The sequence below is a fragment of the Charadrius vociferus genome, unplaced genomic scaffold (genome assembly GCF_000708025.1).
Source record: "Charadrius vociferus isolate BGI_N301 unplaced genomic scaffold, ASM70802v2 scaffold4, whole genome shotgun sequence".
NCBI classification, from domain to species: domain Eukaryota; kingdom Metazoa; phylum Chordata; class Aves; order Charadriiformes; family Charadriidae; genus Charadrius; species Charadrius vociferus.
In genome coordinates, this window is record NW_009648150.1 from 1,447,971 (window position 1) to 1,469,170 (window position 21,200).

At 41.7% G+C, this 21,200-nt stretch overlaps 1 protein-coding gene across 1 annotated transcript in view; it reads right to left on the reverse strand.

The window, feature by feature from the left end:
* The window catches only part of LPHN3 (latrophilin 3), a 277,537-nt gene that overhangs the window by 158,093 nt on the left and 98,244 nt on the right, over window positions 1-21,200 (reverse strand). The window contains exon 5 of the mRNA XM_009884017.1: window positions 19,378-20,178. Within this exon, the coding sequence (XP_009882319.1) occupies window positions 19,378-20,178 (801 nt within the window). The remainder of the gene's footprint in view (window positions 1-19,377; window positions 20,179-21,200) is intronic.

Consider the following 21,200-nt stretch of genomic DNA (forward strand, 5'->3'; position numbering starts at 1 on the left):
GCAGTACTTAAGCAAACCGGCTGAACCTCAGGCAAGCCTCAGCCAAAAGTCCACTTCCTTTCTACAGCCCCTGCAGATGGAGGGGAATGCCACTGAGGAAGGTGGCTGTGCCAGTCTACCCTTTCAAAGTGAGTTTAAGCTCCTTTGCACGGGCGATTTCTTTGTGTGGGAGTTCAACCTTTCATCGTCCTTCCCTCGAGGGATGACTTAATTAGAGATGGGGTTTCCTTCTCAAGTTACTGGGTTTGAGGAATCACGTTGTCATTATTTCCAGGCAAATCAAACAGAAGCAAAGAGGGACAGTAAATGGGGGGGGGGAGGGGGGAGGGGGAAGCCCCTAAAAAAATTATAAACCCTGACGCATCTACAAAAAGGACAAGACTTGCTCACCTTCACAGCAGGTTAGAGACCCTGGTATCTGATCCTGTATCACTACGTTCAGGGAGCAAGTCCTCTGAAAACTTTTCCTTTGCAAGAAGCCAGCCAAAAATCTCCAATTAGTTTCATACAGATGAGAGGCCAGATTGCAACCTGTCTGTTACTTGACACAAAAACGTCTTTCTGCTCAGGATAAGCAGAGGTTTAAAAACCACTATAATATTTTATTAAGGGGTGAGACCAAAGGAAGGGAGTGATTGCAAGAAAGAGTGGAGGGCAACAAAATTGCCCACTGTGCTGTGGATTGAGGGCAGATACATACACTTTCTGCTTTACAAGTAGTTTTTACCCAGGTACCTCAAGCAAGCTGATTACAAAGGTTACAAATGACTGGAACAATCTTAGAGCTCCCAGGACAACCGGAAAAAATAAAAAAAAATAAAAAAAAATAATAAAACCAACCTGTGAAAAAGCCTCAGTTTGACAGGTGCCTGAAATGACATTGCTCACAATCTGGTGCCGGGAAGACGTTTCAGTGTCAACCCCAAGCTTGTACAAGCCAGGAGAGACAACCCCAAATTCTGAGATTACACCCTAGGACCTCACTGTGCCTCAAAGTCTTCACGAACTGTGTTTTAAAGCTTCTCTTTCCACTTATAAATGCAAGAAGACTTTTGTACATTTAAACAGAACTGAAAATCCTGCAATCACAGAGGCTGAGGCTCTGGAAAAAACATCACTGGGCTCAACAACGTGATCACTAGAGTTGACAGCCCTGAAGTTTAACTTCAGAGAGCAAAACGTAGAGCCTGTCTTTGTGAAAATTTGTATTTTGGGGGGGCATTTAGAAAAAAGAAGCAAGCAGAACATAGCTGCAGATGCCTGATTCCCCTGTGATGTGGTAACAAAGTCAGGCTGCTGGACTTTGCACTGGAGTAAATGGGTGCTCACATGCTCTGTCCTACCAGCTCCGCCGAGGATAACCTGCCACAAGAAGGTTAATGATATGTTGGGAGCAGGAACACTGTTAAACAGGCATAGCACCTCGGCAGCTCAGGTCTGCTCAAATTCATGGCACCATGAATTAGAGCCATACATTTTAGCTATTCATGGCATACACCAGACACATGCACAGAAACACTGTGACAGCTTGAGTTGTTCAGCGGGAGAAATCATATTTGAAACAGCACGTCAGGTTTTGATTAAACTGGCAATTAAGCAAGCAAGGAGCAACATGCCCTGGGGTTGCAGAGACGATAAGCCAGTTTCAAGACAAATGGCCAAATCTTTAGTTGGTGGAAATGGTTACAACTTCACTGCCTTCAGCAGGTCTGCACCTTTCCATGTGAGCCGCGGATCCAGCCCTCTCCAGCCTGGGACAGGCCCAGCAATATAAATGGTAATGAACTGTATCCAGCTGGGAAGAAGCGATTGTGCAGGGAGGCAAAAATTGACACTTTACAGTGATTTCTAATACAACACAGGAACTTGCAACACAGTGACGGGCCACCAGCAACAATCCCATCTGTGTCAGCCTCCTCTCTTGGTTGTTGATAGGCTTCTTTACCAGGGGCAGCTGGGCAAAAAGGGAAAGATGGGAAGACAAGCAGATACCTGATGTTACACTCTGAACACCAGAAGCTGATAAGGGTCCTCAACCCTGTTTATAAAGTTCATCCCTGTCAGATGCTTTTCTGAACTAAAATAATATGATTCAGTGAACTGATACCTCTTACATTTTCAATGGGTGCAGGACAAAGCAGAAGTCCGCAATTCTATCATAACCTCCCCAAGCTGGTGACCATCTACCAAAATTTCATTGATCTTATCTATAACGACCTCCTATTGAGTAGGAGGTCTCCAAGATGAAGAAATTAGAGTCTTTTTAGGTCAGAGGTGCTACTGCTTAAATTTTAGCTAAGAAAATTTGTCACAGACAAATTAATGCACTGGAAAGATCAGAACTGATCGACATGTAACCAAAAGATAGGCTGCTGTCAGATAGTGATTGTGTAGAGACACTTTGATGTCAGCAAACGCTTTTTGATCTGGTACACATCTCCCAGTTTCAGACCAAAGGTCAAGAATTCAATTTAAAATAGTATCAATACAGCACTAACATGGAGAGAAAAGAACAAGCAACAAGCTTACTGTGGTGTGTAATGAAATGAGAAAATATCATGAGTGTCGGAGTACGCAAACTACGACTTAGCCAGAAAACAGTGAACATCCAAGTATTCACGAAAGACTGTGGTTGGAGGAGGGCCCCACAATCCCTAGTGGAAAAGCAAGCCTGTGATCGTAGGAAACAGGAAATTCAGAAAGAAATTCAGCCCAGCTCAGGAAGATGCATGGCCTGGATCCATCCCTGCCTCTCATTCAGAGAGATACCCTGGAAAGGCACCAAGGCTAATTTTTAACCAGTGTCATCTGTGCTTAGCTCTGCAACAAACGATGGCCTCATAAAAAAGGCCATATTCACAGTTAGCTCTGCTGGCCACCTCTCTGTCATGCCTCTACTTCTGGCATTTGACATTTTCAACCACATCATGCATGTCTCAGCTCCCCTCGCTGTTTTGTTGTTAGTGTGATGCACTCAACCATCACAAAATCTGGCACACGATGCACCCCCTGCTAAATGCCAATCCCTTCATGCAAGCCTGAAGCTGAATCTCAGCCCTTGCATCTAGCAATACAGATGAAAGTCGCAGCTTCATGTTAGTATATAATTAAACACTGGACAATCCTAGTTAACTTTGGATATCAAATAGAGCTAGGGTGAAACACGAAGGTTTGCTCCCTATGCACAGTTAAGGCGTTGATTTTTATATAGACAAATATATCACCACTGGGCATAGTTACAATACCTATCCTAACACAAGATTTATGAAGATAAAAGATTCCATCCCAGAATTGCAAATAAATAAATCACGCAGGAATTCACTTGGCGTGCTTGGTCCTTTTCCCCCAAAGCAAAATGCAGGATGTCTGATTGATTTTCCTACCCAGTGATCAGCAAACTTAAGACTCTCTGTGGTCAGTTCAGCAAGGACTGCTGAGATTTTCCAACATCTGCAACCTGCAGAGGAAAGTTATGAGCTACAGAAAAAGCATAGAGTATGGAACAGCCACAAAATAGCTATACGGCCAGCTAAAAAGGATAGGGAATATTCCTTGTTAGAGCCACAGTTTCTCTGCTTGGTCTAAAAATGCAGTAAGTCCAGGGTACAGGGCTCAAATCAATAATGAGCTTTATGTTGCTCTGGCAGGGCTGAGGGGCCATAACATGAATCCAGACCAGTGCTGGTCAGAAAAACCTGTCGTCCAAAGGAAATTGCGATGTGCAATGATTAATTTTTATTATGACCTGAACAAAAAGTTGTATTTTCTAAATGATTGTGACTTTCAAACAACGTTGACTCAAGGGTCACCAAATATTTCATTGACATAGAACTATTTTTTTTTTTCCTTGTGTAATACTAAAAAGTTCCATGTTAAACATAATAATAAAAGGATAATATAACAACAATTTAACATTACTGACAACAATAGCAGCCTCCAAAAGGCTCATTTTGATACTTTCCTGCCAAAAAAAAGGACAAATTCCCACAAAATATTTTGATTTTATATCATTCTCTAACCCCCCCAAAAAATCATTCTATTGACAGTTGTTTGGTGTGCTGCAGTGTAAACCTACAATTTTCTACATCTAAGCCCCAGGGTGGTATAAAAACCCTTCAACTTTAATAGAGGAGGAGGCTCAAAACAGCAGTGTCCCAGTTGTCCCCATTTGCCAGCTGGATGACTCCTCTCCTGCCTGCGAAAATCTGCCTCTGAATTTCCATCAGGCTGATCTTCTCTCCTCTTCAAAGTACAAGTACAGTGACTGTACCTGGGAACATCAGAGGCTGGAAAACACTGCCTAACAAATCAAGGCAGTCTAACAGTGTCAGAGTTAGGACCGAGTCTTTCCTTCACTGCAAACCATAGGAAAATTGCCTAATTCAGAAAACATGCCCATTCCCTCACAGTCTTGCTGCCCCACTTGGGTTTGGTTTAGGCCTTTTCGCTTTCTTGTTAAGCTTAGTATTGGCCATCTGACGTTGTCCAACAGAGCCAAAGACCTTTGCTGCTCTGCCAAAGCCCAGCTAGTCTTGCCTAAAGGATCCTATGGGAGGGAAATAGGTAAAGGGATAGAAATGTATCAATTCCCTATATTGTATTTGAAGTGGAATCAAATTAATCAAATTAATTAGGTCTGCATAACATCCTGATGTCTGAGTAGAGTCAGGGAAACCTACCAAATGCTTGTATCTATCAGAATGTGTGCATTGCTTGGGACAGCTTCATTCAAGGAGAAAAGAAACCCTCCTCTGCCTGTAAAGCTACCGAGAACATCCCTGTCTTCCCTGAGAATAAATGTATATTTAGTTAAATCACCTTGGCAACTGAGCTAGCTTGCAAATTCTACTTTTTCAAATATATCTAATCAACGTGCAAATATCTATCTATATATACACACACGCACACATATATATTTATATCTGAAATGTGCATGACTTACTGTTGATAGTACTTCCTCCAGCAGTAGCTTCAGACAACTCTACGCTCAGCGTTTGGTTTCAGCTGCTAAAAGATGAAGTCTGAATACCAAATAGGCCTAAAAAAAACCATCTCGGAGATGCATTTATGGCTTTTACCAAGCCAGCAGCCATCTCACAGGCCCTCCAGATCCTTGCGCATGAGAACCTTCCTATAGAAGTGTGACAAAGTCTTTCTGGAGAAAAGCTGCTTCCCTGGGACACGCTGTTGACTTCAAGTAGGGTTTTTTAATCTGCTGAAATTCAGAAGCAGGGCTAACTTTGACCTTGAAGCCCTGCCTGTACAAAAAGCACCACTGTTTTCTAATAGATAATGAAAACAGGTATGTAAAAATACAGATAGACAAGCTGCATTTTTTCTTTAATGCTTTGAAATTGCCTGAAATATTTTCTTTTCTAATAACTGGATCCAGTTTCCAGGCATTCAGTACAACAATCTTTATGTTGTTAATAAACACATTTGTCTAATGAATATCTCTTGGTAATCTTGCCTGTAATTTAGGAAACTCGAGTGCAGCCGAGATAAAAATATGCACATACTAAAAGCTCGATTTGAAGAAAAAAAAAACAATTCAAAGTTAAATTACCCATCTTACATTTCAGTATAAGGGCTACTAGAAATACTGAGTTCTTGAACTTCAATTAATCTTTTGCTATTAAGCTAGAAGGGAAAAAGATTCTTCAGAGTATCACATGGGAAGCTGCAAAGAGCTCAGATCAGCTTGCAGACAGACGTCACTATCACTTAAACTCCCATTCACGGCTCTGTTGGGCTGGTTAACTCATGCTTGTCTTAGACTCCTTTGGGCTTCTTTTTTCCAGGCATCTGTGTGTGGCTGCCTACATGCGTGTGGCATACATTTTTCAGCTTCACTTCTCAGGGATTAATTGGCAGAAGTGCTTGTCATGGTTAAATAATTTTATTTAATTTACACTGTGTGAAGATATTTGGGCAAAAGGGAAAAATAATTAAAATTTAATTACTTTTTTTCCCCGTTTAAAATGAGAAACAGTTGCATCCCTTTGAGATTTAGCTGGGAATAGAACATCACTCAGTTTTATTGTTAAATATGCGATAATAATAAAAAAAAATAAATTAGCGATCAATCTCTTGTAGCAGAAGAGTGACAAGCCTAGGATAAATAAAACAGATCTCCAGAATCAACAACATCTGAAGTTTATAAAGGTCCTGAGGGGAAAAGATAATATGAACATCCCATATGGAAACATCCAAAGGACTTTCTTAGAGGTTTCTAAACAAATAAACAAATAAATAAATACTTTTACTAAAAGGCTTGAAGATGTCTTTTCATTGAGTCATGCCAGCTATGGGAAGTGCCACCTTTAGTGATAGCCCAGAGTCTCTGCATGTTAAGGCATTTCATAAAACTTGACAACCTCTCCTTTTTTTTTTCTAATTTCAGGCAAAAATATTGGTTTGTTTTCTGTGGTTTCCAAGTGAAAGAAAGGCTGCCTAATCCCTCCTCTCCACTTGAAGTCATCTCTCCTTATACATGGCCATTACAAAAGGATTTGGCTTCATAAAAAAAAGCACCCAACAACCAAACAAAAACACCCGGAAAGGGGCAGAGGAGACAAATCAAGGATCTGCTGCAGATATATTATTATTATTGGCAGCTCTGTGATACAGAGCCTCTTCTCCTGGACTCCCTGACCCTTTGCTAGGTCTGTCTTCATACTACTGTTTAAAGACTTCACCTGCAGCCAGCCACAAGCCTAGCATTTTCCCCGGCTCCCTGTCTGATGTCAACAGACTCAGACATTTTTTGACATGACCCTCAATGGCTAACAGGCAACCTCTGTGGCAAGATGCTCCCACAAATGTGTGTGGGCATTCTTGGCCAGCCCTGGGCTACATGGTAGTAGACAACCTGCCAAAACACCAGTGCCTCTGCTCCCTCAAAAGATCCTCACCTCCATGGCAAAGAATGCACAACAGGCTCCTCTAAGCTTCTCCAGCAAGGAAATAGGTCACATCGCAAAGTGACTTTGGAGGAATCAGGTTAGCACCATGCTGCTAAATAGGTCTCTGCAGTCCACGCACAGAAGCAAGAATCACGTTTAAACATCACGTCAGCAACTCATGGATAAACCTCAGGTATGCACAAGCCCACGTCTGCTGCTTCCATATCCACAAGGCTTCCAGGTAAGACAAATTAAAGAAATGCACTGATGCATGCTATATTTTTAATAATTATTCCTTTTGCAGACTACAATCAGCTTTCAAACCAAAGTAGGAAGAAGACAGTAAGGTCTCTGTAACAAAACCTTCCTCTGGAGAGGACCACTTTTTACATGTCTGGATCTACTCACTAAAGCAAAGACATTCATCACTGATAAATGTCAAGTAGCTGTAGAAAGAACCTTTTCACATCATTTCCCCCAATCTAGAAGTTATCATAAGGGGGAAATTTAATGAAACACTAAAGGCCATGATTCAGCAAGGCGATGCTTACTGCACATTAAAGTGCAAATCAGGTTGCATGGAAATCAGCAGTACAAAACTCCAATATATATATGGGAGATGCAGCTAGCCCCAAAGCCATTTTGGAGTTATTTGAGCTGATTTTTATCTTTTTTCTTTGGTTACAGCTGGTGCATACACTGTCAACTATGTTGGGGTGATGACTTCCAAACATGTACGAGATCACTGTGGTCACAAACTACACTGTAAAAGGAAGAGAGGACTTCCCTAGCCTTCCTTGATACATGCCCATTTTAAAGTTTCTTCTTTGCAACGAAAAAGGGAGAAAGAGGGGGTTACATATCTACTCTCACAGTGCTTAATCTAATGAAGCCACAATCTTGATAAAGCCTCTCTTAGGTGGTCAATAACCATAAAGAAATGCCTGAAGGTGAAGATGATACAAAATCTCACAAAACCTGTTGCTAGAAGGGAAAAATGCATTCCGACAGCATAGTATTTCAATTTGAATTAAGGCATTTTTAGTGCAGCCAATTTTTATTTGCATATTAAGAAAATGACTACCTCTTTTCAGCAGAACTTGGCAGTACATTTTGACAAGAAAAACCTGGTGTAACAACACTCTTAGTACAATTAATGGTTATTTACCAAAGGGCTTCTTGCATCACTTCCTTGCATCATCATCTTTTTTTTACCTAGTGTAAATACAGGCTCCTCTAAAAAGAGTGTGGGAAACAAAAGGCAAAAAGCCCAAACCAACAATCAAAAAACCCATTTGGAATTAAATCTTTCAATACCTTACAGAAAAACTGCTGGAATGAGTTTCTGCCCTTTCCAATGGACACATGTTCTCATCAACAAGAAAATTAGAACTTGATGACAATCTCAAAGGTTTAAATGTCACTCCCTACCACTCTGGTTCACATAAAAATGGAAGTGGCATTAAGAGTGCAGTATGCAAGGTCTGCAGACTGCTAATTTCTTCTAATTAAAAAGCAGAGTTTACAGACACGTTTAGTGACACCCATCATAAAGTACACATCTGAAAGTAGAAGACTTTTTTCTTTTTAGTGCCCAGAATGCTGTTTTCTCATTGCTAGTGAATTATTTGCTTTCTTGGTCTATTCAGGAATTTCCCACTTTATGTAACGAATTTCTAACATCTTTAAAAAAAAAATAAATCTCAGACCTACCAGTAAGTTCCACAGAGGGCAACCTCCTGAGCACCATCTGAGCAAGGTGCAAAGACTGCAATTCAGGAAGCACATTTTGGACTTTTTAAGTATGATGCAAAAAGGCACAAAAAGGACTCACTGACTGGGCAGTACAAGCAAAACATTTATAACATGAATATTATTTTACCTCTTTAACACTGGGAGAGAATATCCACACAAGAAAAGGACTCTGTGAAGTGACACACTGATTGTCTGGGTACCTTTCTGGACAGTACACTTTAGTTAAAGTCAAGTCATTAGGCTCTGTACAAGAGGAAGTGGATGAAATCCAATCGAATGCATTACAGAGGTCAGACTAAATGAGCTAATGGTCCCTTCTGGTCTTAAAAAATCTATTAATCTAATTTAATTCTCTGTTCTACTCTTCATACCAGAGTCAATTGAAACTCATTTATATTAAAAGAACACATTACAGCAGCCTTACACAACACACCATGTTCTGAGTATGCAATTTTAGGCTACCAAAAAGCTTCATGTCCACTGAGTTTAGGAGAAGGCTTTGCTTATCCATAGAGAGAACTAATATTTACAAGCAGGTAACCAGGCAGAGGCACCTTTCCCAACACAATGTTGGATGAATACAGATCAACCACAAACTTTCCAGAGCACTTCCCACCTTCCACCTTGGCTTGGTTTTTGTATGCTGCTGTTCCCCGGTCATCCTGATACTTGCCATGGTGAAGAGCACAATGCTTTTATCAATAAAGTTTGTTCTAGTCACTCCAAGGATAGTTCTTTCTAATAACTTGTAATACACTTGGTATCGCACCAAGAAATTACTTGGCAATCACTGTCAGTACAAAAAGCAAGCACTTACATGGAGAAGGCCAAAAATATTAACTTCTTCTAGGCCCTCTGGTGTATACATATGCTCCCATCAAGCAAATACATTTTATTACCTCTCCCTCAAAAAAAAAAAAAAACACCACTTTTTTTTCCTCTCCATGCAGCTGTCCCTCAGTATTTCCCTCATCCTGTAGCCTCAATGTTCACATTAACATTATCAGTTGTTTGCTTAATTCATCAGTACAAGAGCGCAAAACATCACATGAGTTCAGGCTGATTGACTTTAGCAAGCCACAGCATCCTTCATGTGTGCCTTGGATAGACAGTCAGAGGGGCAATGGAAATTGAGGCTGATACATGGGGGCTCACAATAGGTGGTCTTCACATGGTACATTGCAAAGACTCTACGAATGGACTACGGACTCTGCTGGTGTACCTATACTTGATGCCCCCTTTATTTTCTCTCTCTGCCTGCAGCACACAGATGGCCCTTTCCCCTTGTCTGTCCTAAACATTGACAGATGAAAAAGAATTGCAGAGCTGCCTAATGCCTCATCTCTCCAGTGGCTGTGTTAATTTATTCCAGCTATTTGAGAGAAGCATGAATGGCACCCCAGTAAGCCAGCTCAGACTGGTATAAAGGCAGCCGATTTTCCCATGTTCTGTCATGGGCAGTGTATGACTTCTATAGTTTTTAGTCTGATGTTTCTTTGCTCCCCCCCCCCCAGCCCCCAGCCCGTCTTTGAGTCTCAAGTAGCTGGTACTTTGTGAGAACACAGGGGTGCCAAGTAACATGAAACACCCAGTTTGCTTATTGAGTGCCAGTCTTTTTGAACTGAATTTCACATTTCAGTGAAATTTGCCTTACGTCTTGTTTCCTCTCAGCACATTTTAATCAAGCAAAAATCCTATTTAGAGTGAAGAAATTCCATTACAGCAAACTATTGCTACATTGTTTTAATGGACACGTCTTTCACCTAAGACTTCATCATCTCCTTTGCTCTCCAATCATAAGCACACCCTTATAAAAAAGTCTTTTCAACATAAAAATATAGGGCAGAGATTGCGACCCAAATTCATATGGGTATTCGCTATTTGTTCCAGCTTACAATTTGTTATCCTCTCCAGATGCTTTAGACACAAATCAGGAGGTCAAAAAGCCTCTCACTGGCAAAATGCAATCCCTTCCAGGGCAAAGAGAAATTTACTGTGGCTCCTGAAACCCCTAGTCCAAGATCCCACCAACTTCAGAGAATTTTTCTGAATAATGGCTAAGCTGAAACTCTCCAGGAACTTTGGGATTTTGTCCCAGAAAACTTTTCATTATATCAACCTTTACTCATGCACACCTTGCAGACTCACCCAAAAGAAGATGCTTTTATTCTTCTTTTTTTCACAACTCAACCTTCTTGATTCAGCAGTTACTAACGCAAAAATGCGCTTTGAGAAGGTGTGCTTTGAAGCACCTATTATCTCTTTTTTTCTGGGATCTACCTATCTTCCCCTGTCAGGTGGTTGACAGCTTTGCCAACTAGCCTTTCACAGCCCTTCGTGGTTGGTCCCGTTTCTCCCAGAACCTGGAGATCTTCAAACTAGCTACCAAGATTCTTTTTGTACCTCCAGCCTAAATTCCTTTTCTATAAGCAACCCATCAAATCCAACCCTACCGTGAGAGTTCAGCTGGATTTCTGAGGATAAGTTTGACTTTTCCATTCCTCAGGTATACTTTGGGTACTTTTTATCAGCACAGATACACCTTAGGTGTCTGGAAAGTGACTTGCTGCCACATCTGAAGGATGGGGAGATGCTGAGGGCATCACCACAACTTCCTGAAGTCAAGGGAAGGCTGTGTAAAGCCTCCCTGTAAAAGTTCAGTAATTTTGTAGCTTACTCCTAAACAACTTTTTATTCCTCTTTAACCTGAGTATCAAGGCCAGTAGCATCCAATGCATCCTCTGCTGGCTTAGACTCTAAAGCAGAATATAGCAGGGCATCCACATCTGCTTTCTTGGCTTTATTGGTTAAAAAAAAAGAAAACCTGACACAGCAGCACCGCAGAGTGCTGGCGGCATTGAAGTAGTTAATTAGCAACATTGAACTAGTCTTCAGGAGACAAGTCTTAATAAGTGCTGCTAAAAATATTACAGTAGTCATTTCCAGAACAAACACAATCAGTGGCAGACGAGTGAGAAGAGCAATACAGACCCTGCCATGAGCTGCCACGGTGGAAGTATTTTCAGAGAGGAGCAGGAATAAAGGCTGATAATTTTAAAAACAAAGTAGCAAAAAACCAAGCTGATATTGGAAAGCATCTGGGACCCCACATCTCAAGCCACGCTAGTGGCTCTGCAGCCAGGCCAGAGCAGAGGTGCAGGGAGCAGAAGGTGTTTGCACCACATACGGCCAGCCTTGAGGAATCAGGTGTACAAATACAATCTAAGATGAGAGTGTAATGCCTTGAGAATAAGCCTAGCAGGTTATAATCCTGTTTTGGGTTGGGAGAGGAGGAGCTGGCAGAGGCAACAGCTCAAAAATGGAACCTCCCAGAGGCTCTTGCCGGGCTGAACCCCCAACCCTGTGCAGACTGCCATCATTGCATGCAAGGCAACAAAATCTGCTGGCCAAGGGATAAACAATGCATTCATCACTAAAAAACATGTGTAAAAATCCAACGTTCAAAAGCTCTCTCTGGTACATGATGCAGTCCCTCCTGCAAAAGGCAGCCTCAGACATTTGCTATGTGTCACTTCTTGCTGCCTGCTTCTGGCAAACAGCTCAGCCCCAAAGGACTGGCACACTCATAGCTGGGTTTGGTGCAAAGAGTTTGCATCAGACTGATAAGCTGCAGTGGCTCTCAGTGTGACAACCCGGTGGTCTTGAATTTAATAAAACGACAATTAATCAGAACTCCAGGCTGATTCCTCAAGTTGAAGAGCATACTGCAGAAGAAGAAAGCCACTATCCTTCATACGCAGCTAATTTATTTTTTTCCCTATGCAATCACCCTGCTATCTTCAGCAGTACACCCCATGCTTGCTACCAGGGACAGCCACCTCAGCTTTTCAGACGTGTTCTTGGCAAGGTGCTTTCCCCCTCCTGGCGTTTGACAGGATTATGAAGTGCCAAAGTCTCTGGCCTCCTTTGTTTTAAAGCTTGAAAGCAACATTTAGCTTAATCATTTTGTTTCCTGCTGCCCTTCCTCTGCTTCAACCATCCTGGGTGCCCCCCAGCCCAGTCCCCAAGCACTCCCACTTGCAAGCCCCCAGGAACGGGACCCCAGCCCATGGATATTGGCTGTGACTACATGGCATGCAGGTCTTGCAGCAGATTGCCGTTTGGTTTGCAACGTTAACAACTGATCTCCAAAGAGGATACAGCAGCATCCCTGTTTAGCTCCTGGATGAGTTAGGTCTGCTGTACCATTTTCTCAGTTTGGTTCAAACAGGTGCCTTGTAGTAGTAGCAGTGACTCAAGGTAAACTAGGGCTCCTCCACCTCCATTTGGTTAGGCTATCTCCTGTTCCACGGTCTGACTGAGAGAAATACATTTTTGTTTATGACGAGGGAGCAACCACATATTTATTCGTACTGGAGAGGTATGGAAGATACTCCTGCTGTACTAACCAAACAGGATTAATATTTATGAAATGCTCCACAAAGGAAGCATTTTGAAGCTGAGGAATCTTGCACTTTTTAAGGATTTTTTTTTTTTTTTTGTGAGAAGGTAGAGGAAAGAGCTCAAACTCCAGCTTTCCTGGCAAAAAGCAGAAATCCGTAATTTCAGAAATGTGTCCAGTGGTATGATACTTTTTATCATTTTTGAATCAAACACTGCTTTGCAAAGAGGGAAAATTTAAAACAGGATAAAAATGAAGAGACAGATCAGTCCTCAAAATGGGGAACAAATGCAATTCTGGATCCTAGCATACCGCAGGTAGGTGAAATATCCTCCTGTCCTTCTGAGCTCAAGGTACCAGCTAGCCAGCAAATACAGGTTGATATGCCAGCTTAGAGTCTTTGTTCTGCTTTCTTCACCTCCAAACTTAGACATGTCTTTCTAACTTAAATAGCAAAAAGGGACTGGAATATAGAATAAATGGGACATACATATATGGGCAAATATTAGAGAATAAAAGCCAGGGCCCGAGTCACGATATGTGTTCAGCAGAGGCTGATGAAAGGAAGTGCTGATCTCTGAAAACCTCTGGCAACACTGAGCAACCAGCAGCTGTCACTGTAAGCAATGAAGAGGAACAGGAGCAAGAGAGCTAGGGATGCTCCTAGATGGAAGGAAAACAACTGGAAAACAAAAACACAGGAGAAGGTGCAATTAAACACTCAGCAGCTCCCAAAAAATGGCCCTTGTCTGCCAGGAGAAGCTCCTTAAGAGAAAGGCTCAGCTGGCCTTTTAAAATGCAGCCCAAATTCAACTTCAGAGATACTGTGCGTGGCTTATCGCAATGGGATCTCGAAGCGACGACAATTCATATCCTGTGCACAAGTGGGATTTAAGATTCAGCAGCCCTTTTGATGCGCTTCCCAGGCAATGATGTAGGGCTTTAAAGGCGAGCAGTGCAGGAAGCTGCTTTCAGCTACCTATTAACACGTGACAGCTTTGAAATGTTCAAGATCGTCTGCCCACTATCCCCATTACTCAGCTGTCAAAGGAAAGGCCTCAGATTTATGATGTGAAAATTACATTTTAACGAGGTGTCATATGTGTTTAAAGTTCTTATTCATCACCATACTGCCACATCTTTTACCCAAGACACAAATGCACTTAATTAGCATATTATAAGGACAGAGGGTTCACCTTATCTGCATTGTAAAACTGCTTTAGGAAAAAAAATACAACCTAGCCAACCACCCTTACTGAATAAAATGGTTGCAATCACATGTCAAGAGAGCATCCCACAATATTTAACGAAATGTGGAGGATAAAAGTTTGACATGCACCCTCTCAGTTTTTTAAAATAGCACAAATATGGATGGAAGCTTCATATCACATTTGATTACTGGACTGGCAGTCCACAGTGTTAATATGCAATCTATGGAAGCCACTTAAGCATAATGAGGCTGTATTAGAAGTCCTATATCATATCACTACCTTCCTTATGTATTGGGTATATTTATTTATTAATTTCACACATCTATTAAACACCCCATATTGTAATGCCAGGGTCTCTTGGACATAATTTAAAACATATCCTCAAAAGTAGGAGGTCTGTATTTCCCATGTCACTGGGAATGACTGCCAGGACATCCAAGTCCTGGACATGCACAGAGGGATCCTTATCCTGGCTCAAGTCCTCCCCTGGACTTCTTCACTGCCAAGCTACGGGACAGCCTACAGTCCCTACTCCTGGTCTAAATGCTTAGCCAGCACATCCCGAGCCCCTGCACTAGAGCTGCCAGCACTGGTGTGGGGCACCTCAGGCATTTAAAAGACAAAACTTTCTTCTTCTGGTCTCTCGGCTGCCCAGGAACCCCTAACTGATGCCCTACCAGGAGCCACGACTGCCCAGCGAAGTACAGAGACACAAAGCTGGGATATGCATGTTTGTATGCAGCTTGGCGCTGGGAAGCGAGATGGGAGCACTTTACCTTTTTGGAGAGGAGGATTTGTTGATATTTTCTTGAATTTGTTTATGCAGACTGTATCACAAGTGGGTGATGATTAAAACAGGTAACTCTGGTGAATATTAAGACTGATTAGGTTGTGGAAAATTTTTCATTCTGTTGATACAGCCTTTCATTTCCCTCTCTGCACGCGTCTAGTGGGGGACATAAAAAAAAAAAATAAATAAAATAACCTGAATACTTTTCTGGGTTCAACTTCTTGAAGAACACGATGGAAAACCCTGCTAGAGTTGCAGAGCTATTCTCACTATCACTTCAAATTAACAAACTCAAAAGAAGCTATGAAGAAATAACCCAAAAGTTCAGACGCATTTATGGAGAAACATCATGGACCCATTGGAGAGGGTTCAGAGGAGGGCCACGAAGATGATCAGAGGGCGGGATGACCTCTCCTATGAAAACAGGCTGAGAGAATAGAGGCTGGTTAGCCTGGAGAAGAGAAGGCTCCGGGAAGACCACATAGAAGCCTTCCAGTATCTGAAGGGGACCTACAAGAAAGCTGGAGAGGGACTTTTTACAAGGGCATGTAGTGATAGGATGAAGGGGAATGGCTTCAAACTGCAAGAGGATGGATTTAGACTAGATATAAGGAAGAGATTTTTAACTGAGGGTAGTGAGACACTGGAACAGGTTGCCCAGAGGCCCCATCGCTGGAAGGGTTCAAGGACAGGTTGGATGGGGCTTTGAGCAACCTGGTCTAGTGGGAGGTGTCCCTGCCCATGGCAGAGGTATTGGAACTAGATGGTCTTTAAGGTCTCTTCCAACTCTAACCATTCTATGATTCTATGATCCTCCAAAACCTCATTTTAAGGCCAAATAGCTCAAAGAAAATTTGCTTCAAAGGCTTTAGGTATCTTCAAGTTCACTTCTTGAAGGTAGACATTAATGACAGGTTTCCTGGGACTTGCAAGCAGTGAGGAGTGTTTGCTTTCAAAACCGCTTTTGGGATAAATGAAAAGAAAGAACCCCAGACAAAAGAAAAAGAAAAAAGAAAAAGAGCATGGTAAATCCTTAAAATGCAGCGTTTTCCATTTCTGAGAAAAATGAACAATTGGTTTTAATTCAATTAAGAGCCCTGAATTGCTTCTAGATCAGTTGAATCCAGCTTTGTGCCTCACTTAAGACTTCAGAGTATTTTGTCTTCCCTGGTACCTTTAGCTGCTACAGAAGGTGAGCACAGAAACTCCAGGTTTTGACACTCATTTACTCCAAGGACTAAAAGCCCATGTTTTTAAACAGTGGGCGAGAGAAGCTCTGTAACAGTGAAGATCTCCAAACCAGTGAAGATGTTCCAAACCAACATGCACAAACAGACCTTTAATTAAAACTCACAGAAAATGTTTAATTACTGTGAAGAGTGAGAGTATGCAATCCTTGCCTTTTCTATAAGCTAAGCGACTTCTGCCTTCTCCCATTTCTCTGGATGGTTTGGGAAAAGACAGAAAATGTTTGATTCTAAGTGAACTGGAGCCCCCAGCATCTGTTTTTTTATTTTAGATGTCCTTGAAATGTATGATACCAGAGATTTCAAATATGTTACTGGCTATTTAGGGAGTTAAATATATCACTTTTCTTGTTATGATCAATTTTTGGTTTTAAGAGCTCTTCTCCTAAAACTTCACCCTTAATTGTTTTTTAACAACCAATTTGTTCGACCCATCAATTTTACAATCTTTCTTTTATTTTCTAATTAAGCAGATATTGTTTACATATTTTGCTACTCAAACTGTAACCCTATGCAAAATGGCTGCATTGAACATTGCCTTGCTCTAAACAGAGAAACACTGGTGATTTTGGAAGAGAAGAGGGGTAACACATATCCACAATCCACTCAGTAAAAAAAGCAGAACTAAATAACCAAATAAAAATACCCTGGGTCTTCACTGCTTTCCTAGTGTTCTATCAGTTCCTGTTCTGCTCTTTGGTGGAGGAGCTGGGTTTAAGCCAACCATGTATTTATTAATATATATAAAGCAACGAAGCATAAAATTTGGTGCTAGGCACAAAATGTGTTGTACTGAACTTGGAAAAGAAAGAGTCACGCAGACCTGGTCTTCTGGCTCCTCTCTGCAAAAAACCTGGCGTCAAGCAGGTGTTTGCACACCTACTCAATTCAAAATCAGTGCTTCTGTTTGACTGACTCGTAAAATAACATTCCCACTAATCAGGCTGTGCAGGTAATGGAGCAGTAAACTCCCTTTGTAATGGTGTTTTTCTTTGCTTTGAAATGCCTTGGCCCATTCGAGCTGTCTCATCAAGAATTTCACTTGCTGTCAGATCGGTCCTCTCAAAAGTCCTCTTAACCTGTAAAATAGTGAGGCAATGGGATCCTTATGCATTTTTGCCAAAAAGGAAATCATGGCAATTTTCAGAGAGGAGAAGCGCATGTATAATTCAGCTTTGTGCCCACATTACAAAGCTATCAAAAAAGGAATGTCAGAGAAGGCTCACCAGGCTCCCTGACACCGAATCAACCTTCTCATATCCACCACCCAAAGCCAAAAACTGCTTCAGCTTTCCATCCGAGGCACTGGGGGTTTTTAAATTCTCATACAAACATAGGTGAAATTAAAGGGGCTTCAAACCACAGTGACACAAGGATAAATCAAATCCTTGCACCTCTTTCAGCCCTCTGCAAGGTTTTAACCTGATCTCCATCTCACCAGCTTAGACTGGGAAAAGGGGGAGAACCATTTCTTTTTTTACAGGAAAGTACAAAATTTAGGTTTTTCACTGATGATGGCTTTTTTTTTTTTTTAGTAAACATGCTATTATTGACAACAGTCACCATGTGAAAAAGCAGCAGCAGAAAGTCTGCTGTAATACCTGGAAATAATTATCTGAAAAGGAGAGAAACTGTGAAATAGAAGGGACGCAATTGATTTTCACTCCTCGAGGACAACCGATAGCTCACAAATTGCTCTGCTTCACTCCACCACTCAGAAAGTACCTGCTCATCATTAAGTTGGGGGAATGAGAAGTATTACCTCATTTTTTGCTCATCTGAGATCTTGCAGAGGTCAACATCATTGAAAATGTCCCTGCTCCTCTCTTAACAGTCACTTGCTTTTGTTCATCTCCCTCTTCAAGATTTCATTCTCCTCTTGCGTGTTTGTATAAAAATGAGAAATTCACTGCCGTTTTACTACTTTTATTCCTCCCAAGATTTTCATATCCACAGTTTCTTTCAGCACTTCTTGAGACATTTTTTACATGGATAACAGGCTGCTCACAGAAAAAGGAAAAGTAAAGCTCAGCAACAGAAACCTCTTGACTTCTCTTTTTCAGTACGAAGCCTTGAATCTACTCATCCAGTCCCGAGTTTCTAATTAACAAAACAGAGTGTTTTGGGAATACCCATGTTACGAACCAAATAGTTTACTGTCCAAATTATGTCAATTCTGCCTTTCCTCTTACTTTTCCAGCCTTTCTGAAGTATACAGTCCACCACAGGAACTACCTGATAACGATGACAATTGAGCAAACGCTGTTTAGAAATTCTTGCATCGTCATATAAGTTTGACCACAATTTAGACTAAGTCATGTTACTAATAAAGGGGCAACTCTGAACATAATACTTGCAAACTGATGAATAAGTTGGTAAAGTTAAGGGAATATAACCCTACTAAGTAATTACCAGCATAATTTCTAACATGAGAAAATGTAGAAAAGCTGGGAATCGTCTGGGGGCCAGATGCTCCTCTCTTAGAGAAAGTATAGTAAGTAACTTGAAAGAAAAGGAACCAACATTTCTGAGGATTTTGTTGTCAATTCGCCTCCTGACTCTAGACACATACTTGTGGGTGCATGCTCATGTATGCAATTAGCGGCAGCTTCCCTAAACAGCCCAAACTCCCCCAGCTTAATGGAACAATGTAATTTAAAATGGCTGGCAGTTTTCCCCCATCTGTTTGCAGCAACAGCATCTTCCACGCTTTGTTTTGCCAAAATTCCTGCAGAAGTGAAGATGATCTGATGTACAGAGGAAAATTCAATTAAGGAGAAAACAGTGCTAACTCTGTGATGAGAACAAGAGCGTGGACATTTGGAGACTGTTTCAGGTTAGTTACAGGTAGCACACTCCTTTCTCTATTTCATTTCAAACTAAGACTTAAAAACCCCCCATTCTGCGTGTATTAATGTCTTGATATCCATCACAGATCTTGTGGTGGGGTTTAATTTACAGAAACACAGGCAGATCAGTAAAACAAGATTGCACTTCAATTTTATGCCCTGTTTGCAAGAAAAATAGAAAGCCCGACTCAGATTTTGGCTCGTATTAAAATGCTTACCTGCTCTGCTGTCCAGTGGGCCAAAATCCAAGGAATATTTCACAACATGATAGTTGTTCCATACGTAAAGGAGGTTGTCCCGGGGATTATAATCCACAGCAGCAATGTACTGGTAGGAGTTTGGAAAGGGCACATCCACCATGCTATCCTTGCTTTGGTCAGTGTTATATATGTAGTCTATTTTATTCCCTGTGGCTTCATTGTCGTCATCTTCATACACAGACTTCACCACATATAAAATCCCACAGATCATGAAGGCATTAGAAGCTGACCTCTTGTCATAGGCAGTATCCCACGTCCCTTCAATCCTTAACGTGTAAGGGTTTAACTGGCTAATAACTATTTTGCCATTATTTTGTTCTGTTGCATAGATTACCCATAGCCCGTTCTCATCCACAGCCAGGTCTATGTCAGACTTGCCTCCCCAACGGTATGGAGAGGTGTCATGGTAATTTGCATTAGCTATGATAGCCTCCCCGCTTTTTATCCTTGTCCGCAAGTCAAACTTGACTATGTTCCTGGTTCGTTCCTTGTTGAAGAACAAAGCCCCATCGTATACCACGAACCCCGTGCCGTCCACCCGGTGTGGGAGTTTGTAGGTCGTGGTTGGCCTCCCAGCAATGAAGTCATCCTTGGAGGAGTACTCCGTCAGCGTGTCTGTCCGGTACGGTGTCCAGGGCATGTAGTAGATCTTGTCGGATGCCTGCAGAGGGTCTTTGCACCAGGCACCAGACTGGTGGTCAGATTCGAATAAGTGTTCACTCTGGTATACTCCTTTCAGCAGTCCAGGGCAAAGAAAAACTGTTGGAGGGGAAAATAATTTAAAACAAAAACCCAAAGTTAATGAGAGTCCTGGGGTGGTTGGCCCAAACATCTCAACAGCTTCTAGTTCTGGAGCAGAGAACACTCAAGATCAGAGGAAACCCAAGAGCAATGCCTGGTAGCTGGAGACTAATCTTCCTGAAGGCCATAACTCTAGAACAACATTTGCTCCACCAAACTCATTTTTCCTGCTTTTTCTATCAACTATGGTTCATTTTCTTATTGCTTTTCAAATCTATTTTTACAGGTGTACTTACTTGGATCACTCGCCTTTGTAAACTCTGAAATGAATATGTGCCCCCAGAGGATTTCTGGGTTTGTATTTCCAGATTATACTCTGCAGTGAATCTGTACCTACTAGGTGAAGGGGTAAACTCCCGGGGAATTGATCCACATATTTATTTGAACAGCCCACAGAAGAGTGGCCTAGAAATGGAAATAAGAGAAAAGAATTCCCACCCTTACAGCCCAAGCGATATTAAATATTTAAAGGGTACCAATAGCAAAGCAGAGGCGAATCCCATAGCAACTCAGAAGAGCGTTTAAAGCAAAGGGAGCAGGGGGGAACACCCGTCTACAGATCTGTAGTGTAACTAGAAATGAGGCTTTCAAAGCTGCTACAGGACACACGAAACATGCAGTCCACACAATTAAAAACAAATGACGTATGGATGCTGAAAGGAAAAGACAAGGAAGGAAGGAAGGAAGAAAGGAAAGAAGGAAGGAAAAGAATAAAGTTCACTGGAGAGGAACCCAAGGTCTAGATTTTAATCAGTTAAAAAATGTCCTGTTAAACATAGTGGTAATTCAAACTTAAAAACATATACCTTCTATTGTTACATGAGAGGAGCATAGAAGAGCGGCTTGACTGACTGGGGTGCTTTGCTGCTCAGACTTCGGGGGGGCTGAGAGGGGCCAGGACATGCCCAGCGCCTGAGAGGAGGCTCAGCTGGCACCTGGCAGACCTTGGCAATATGGGAACGTCAACGCCAAGAGGCCAG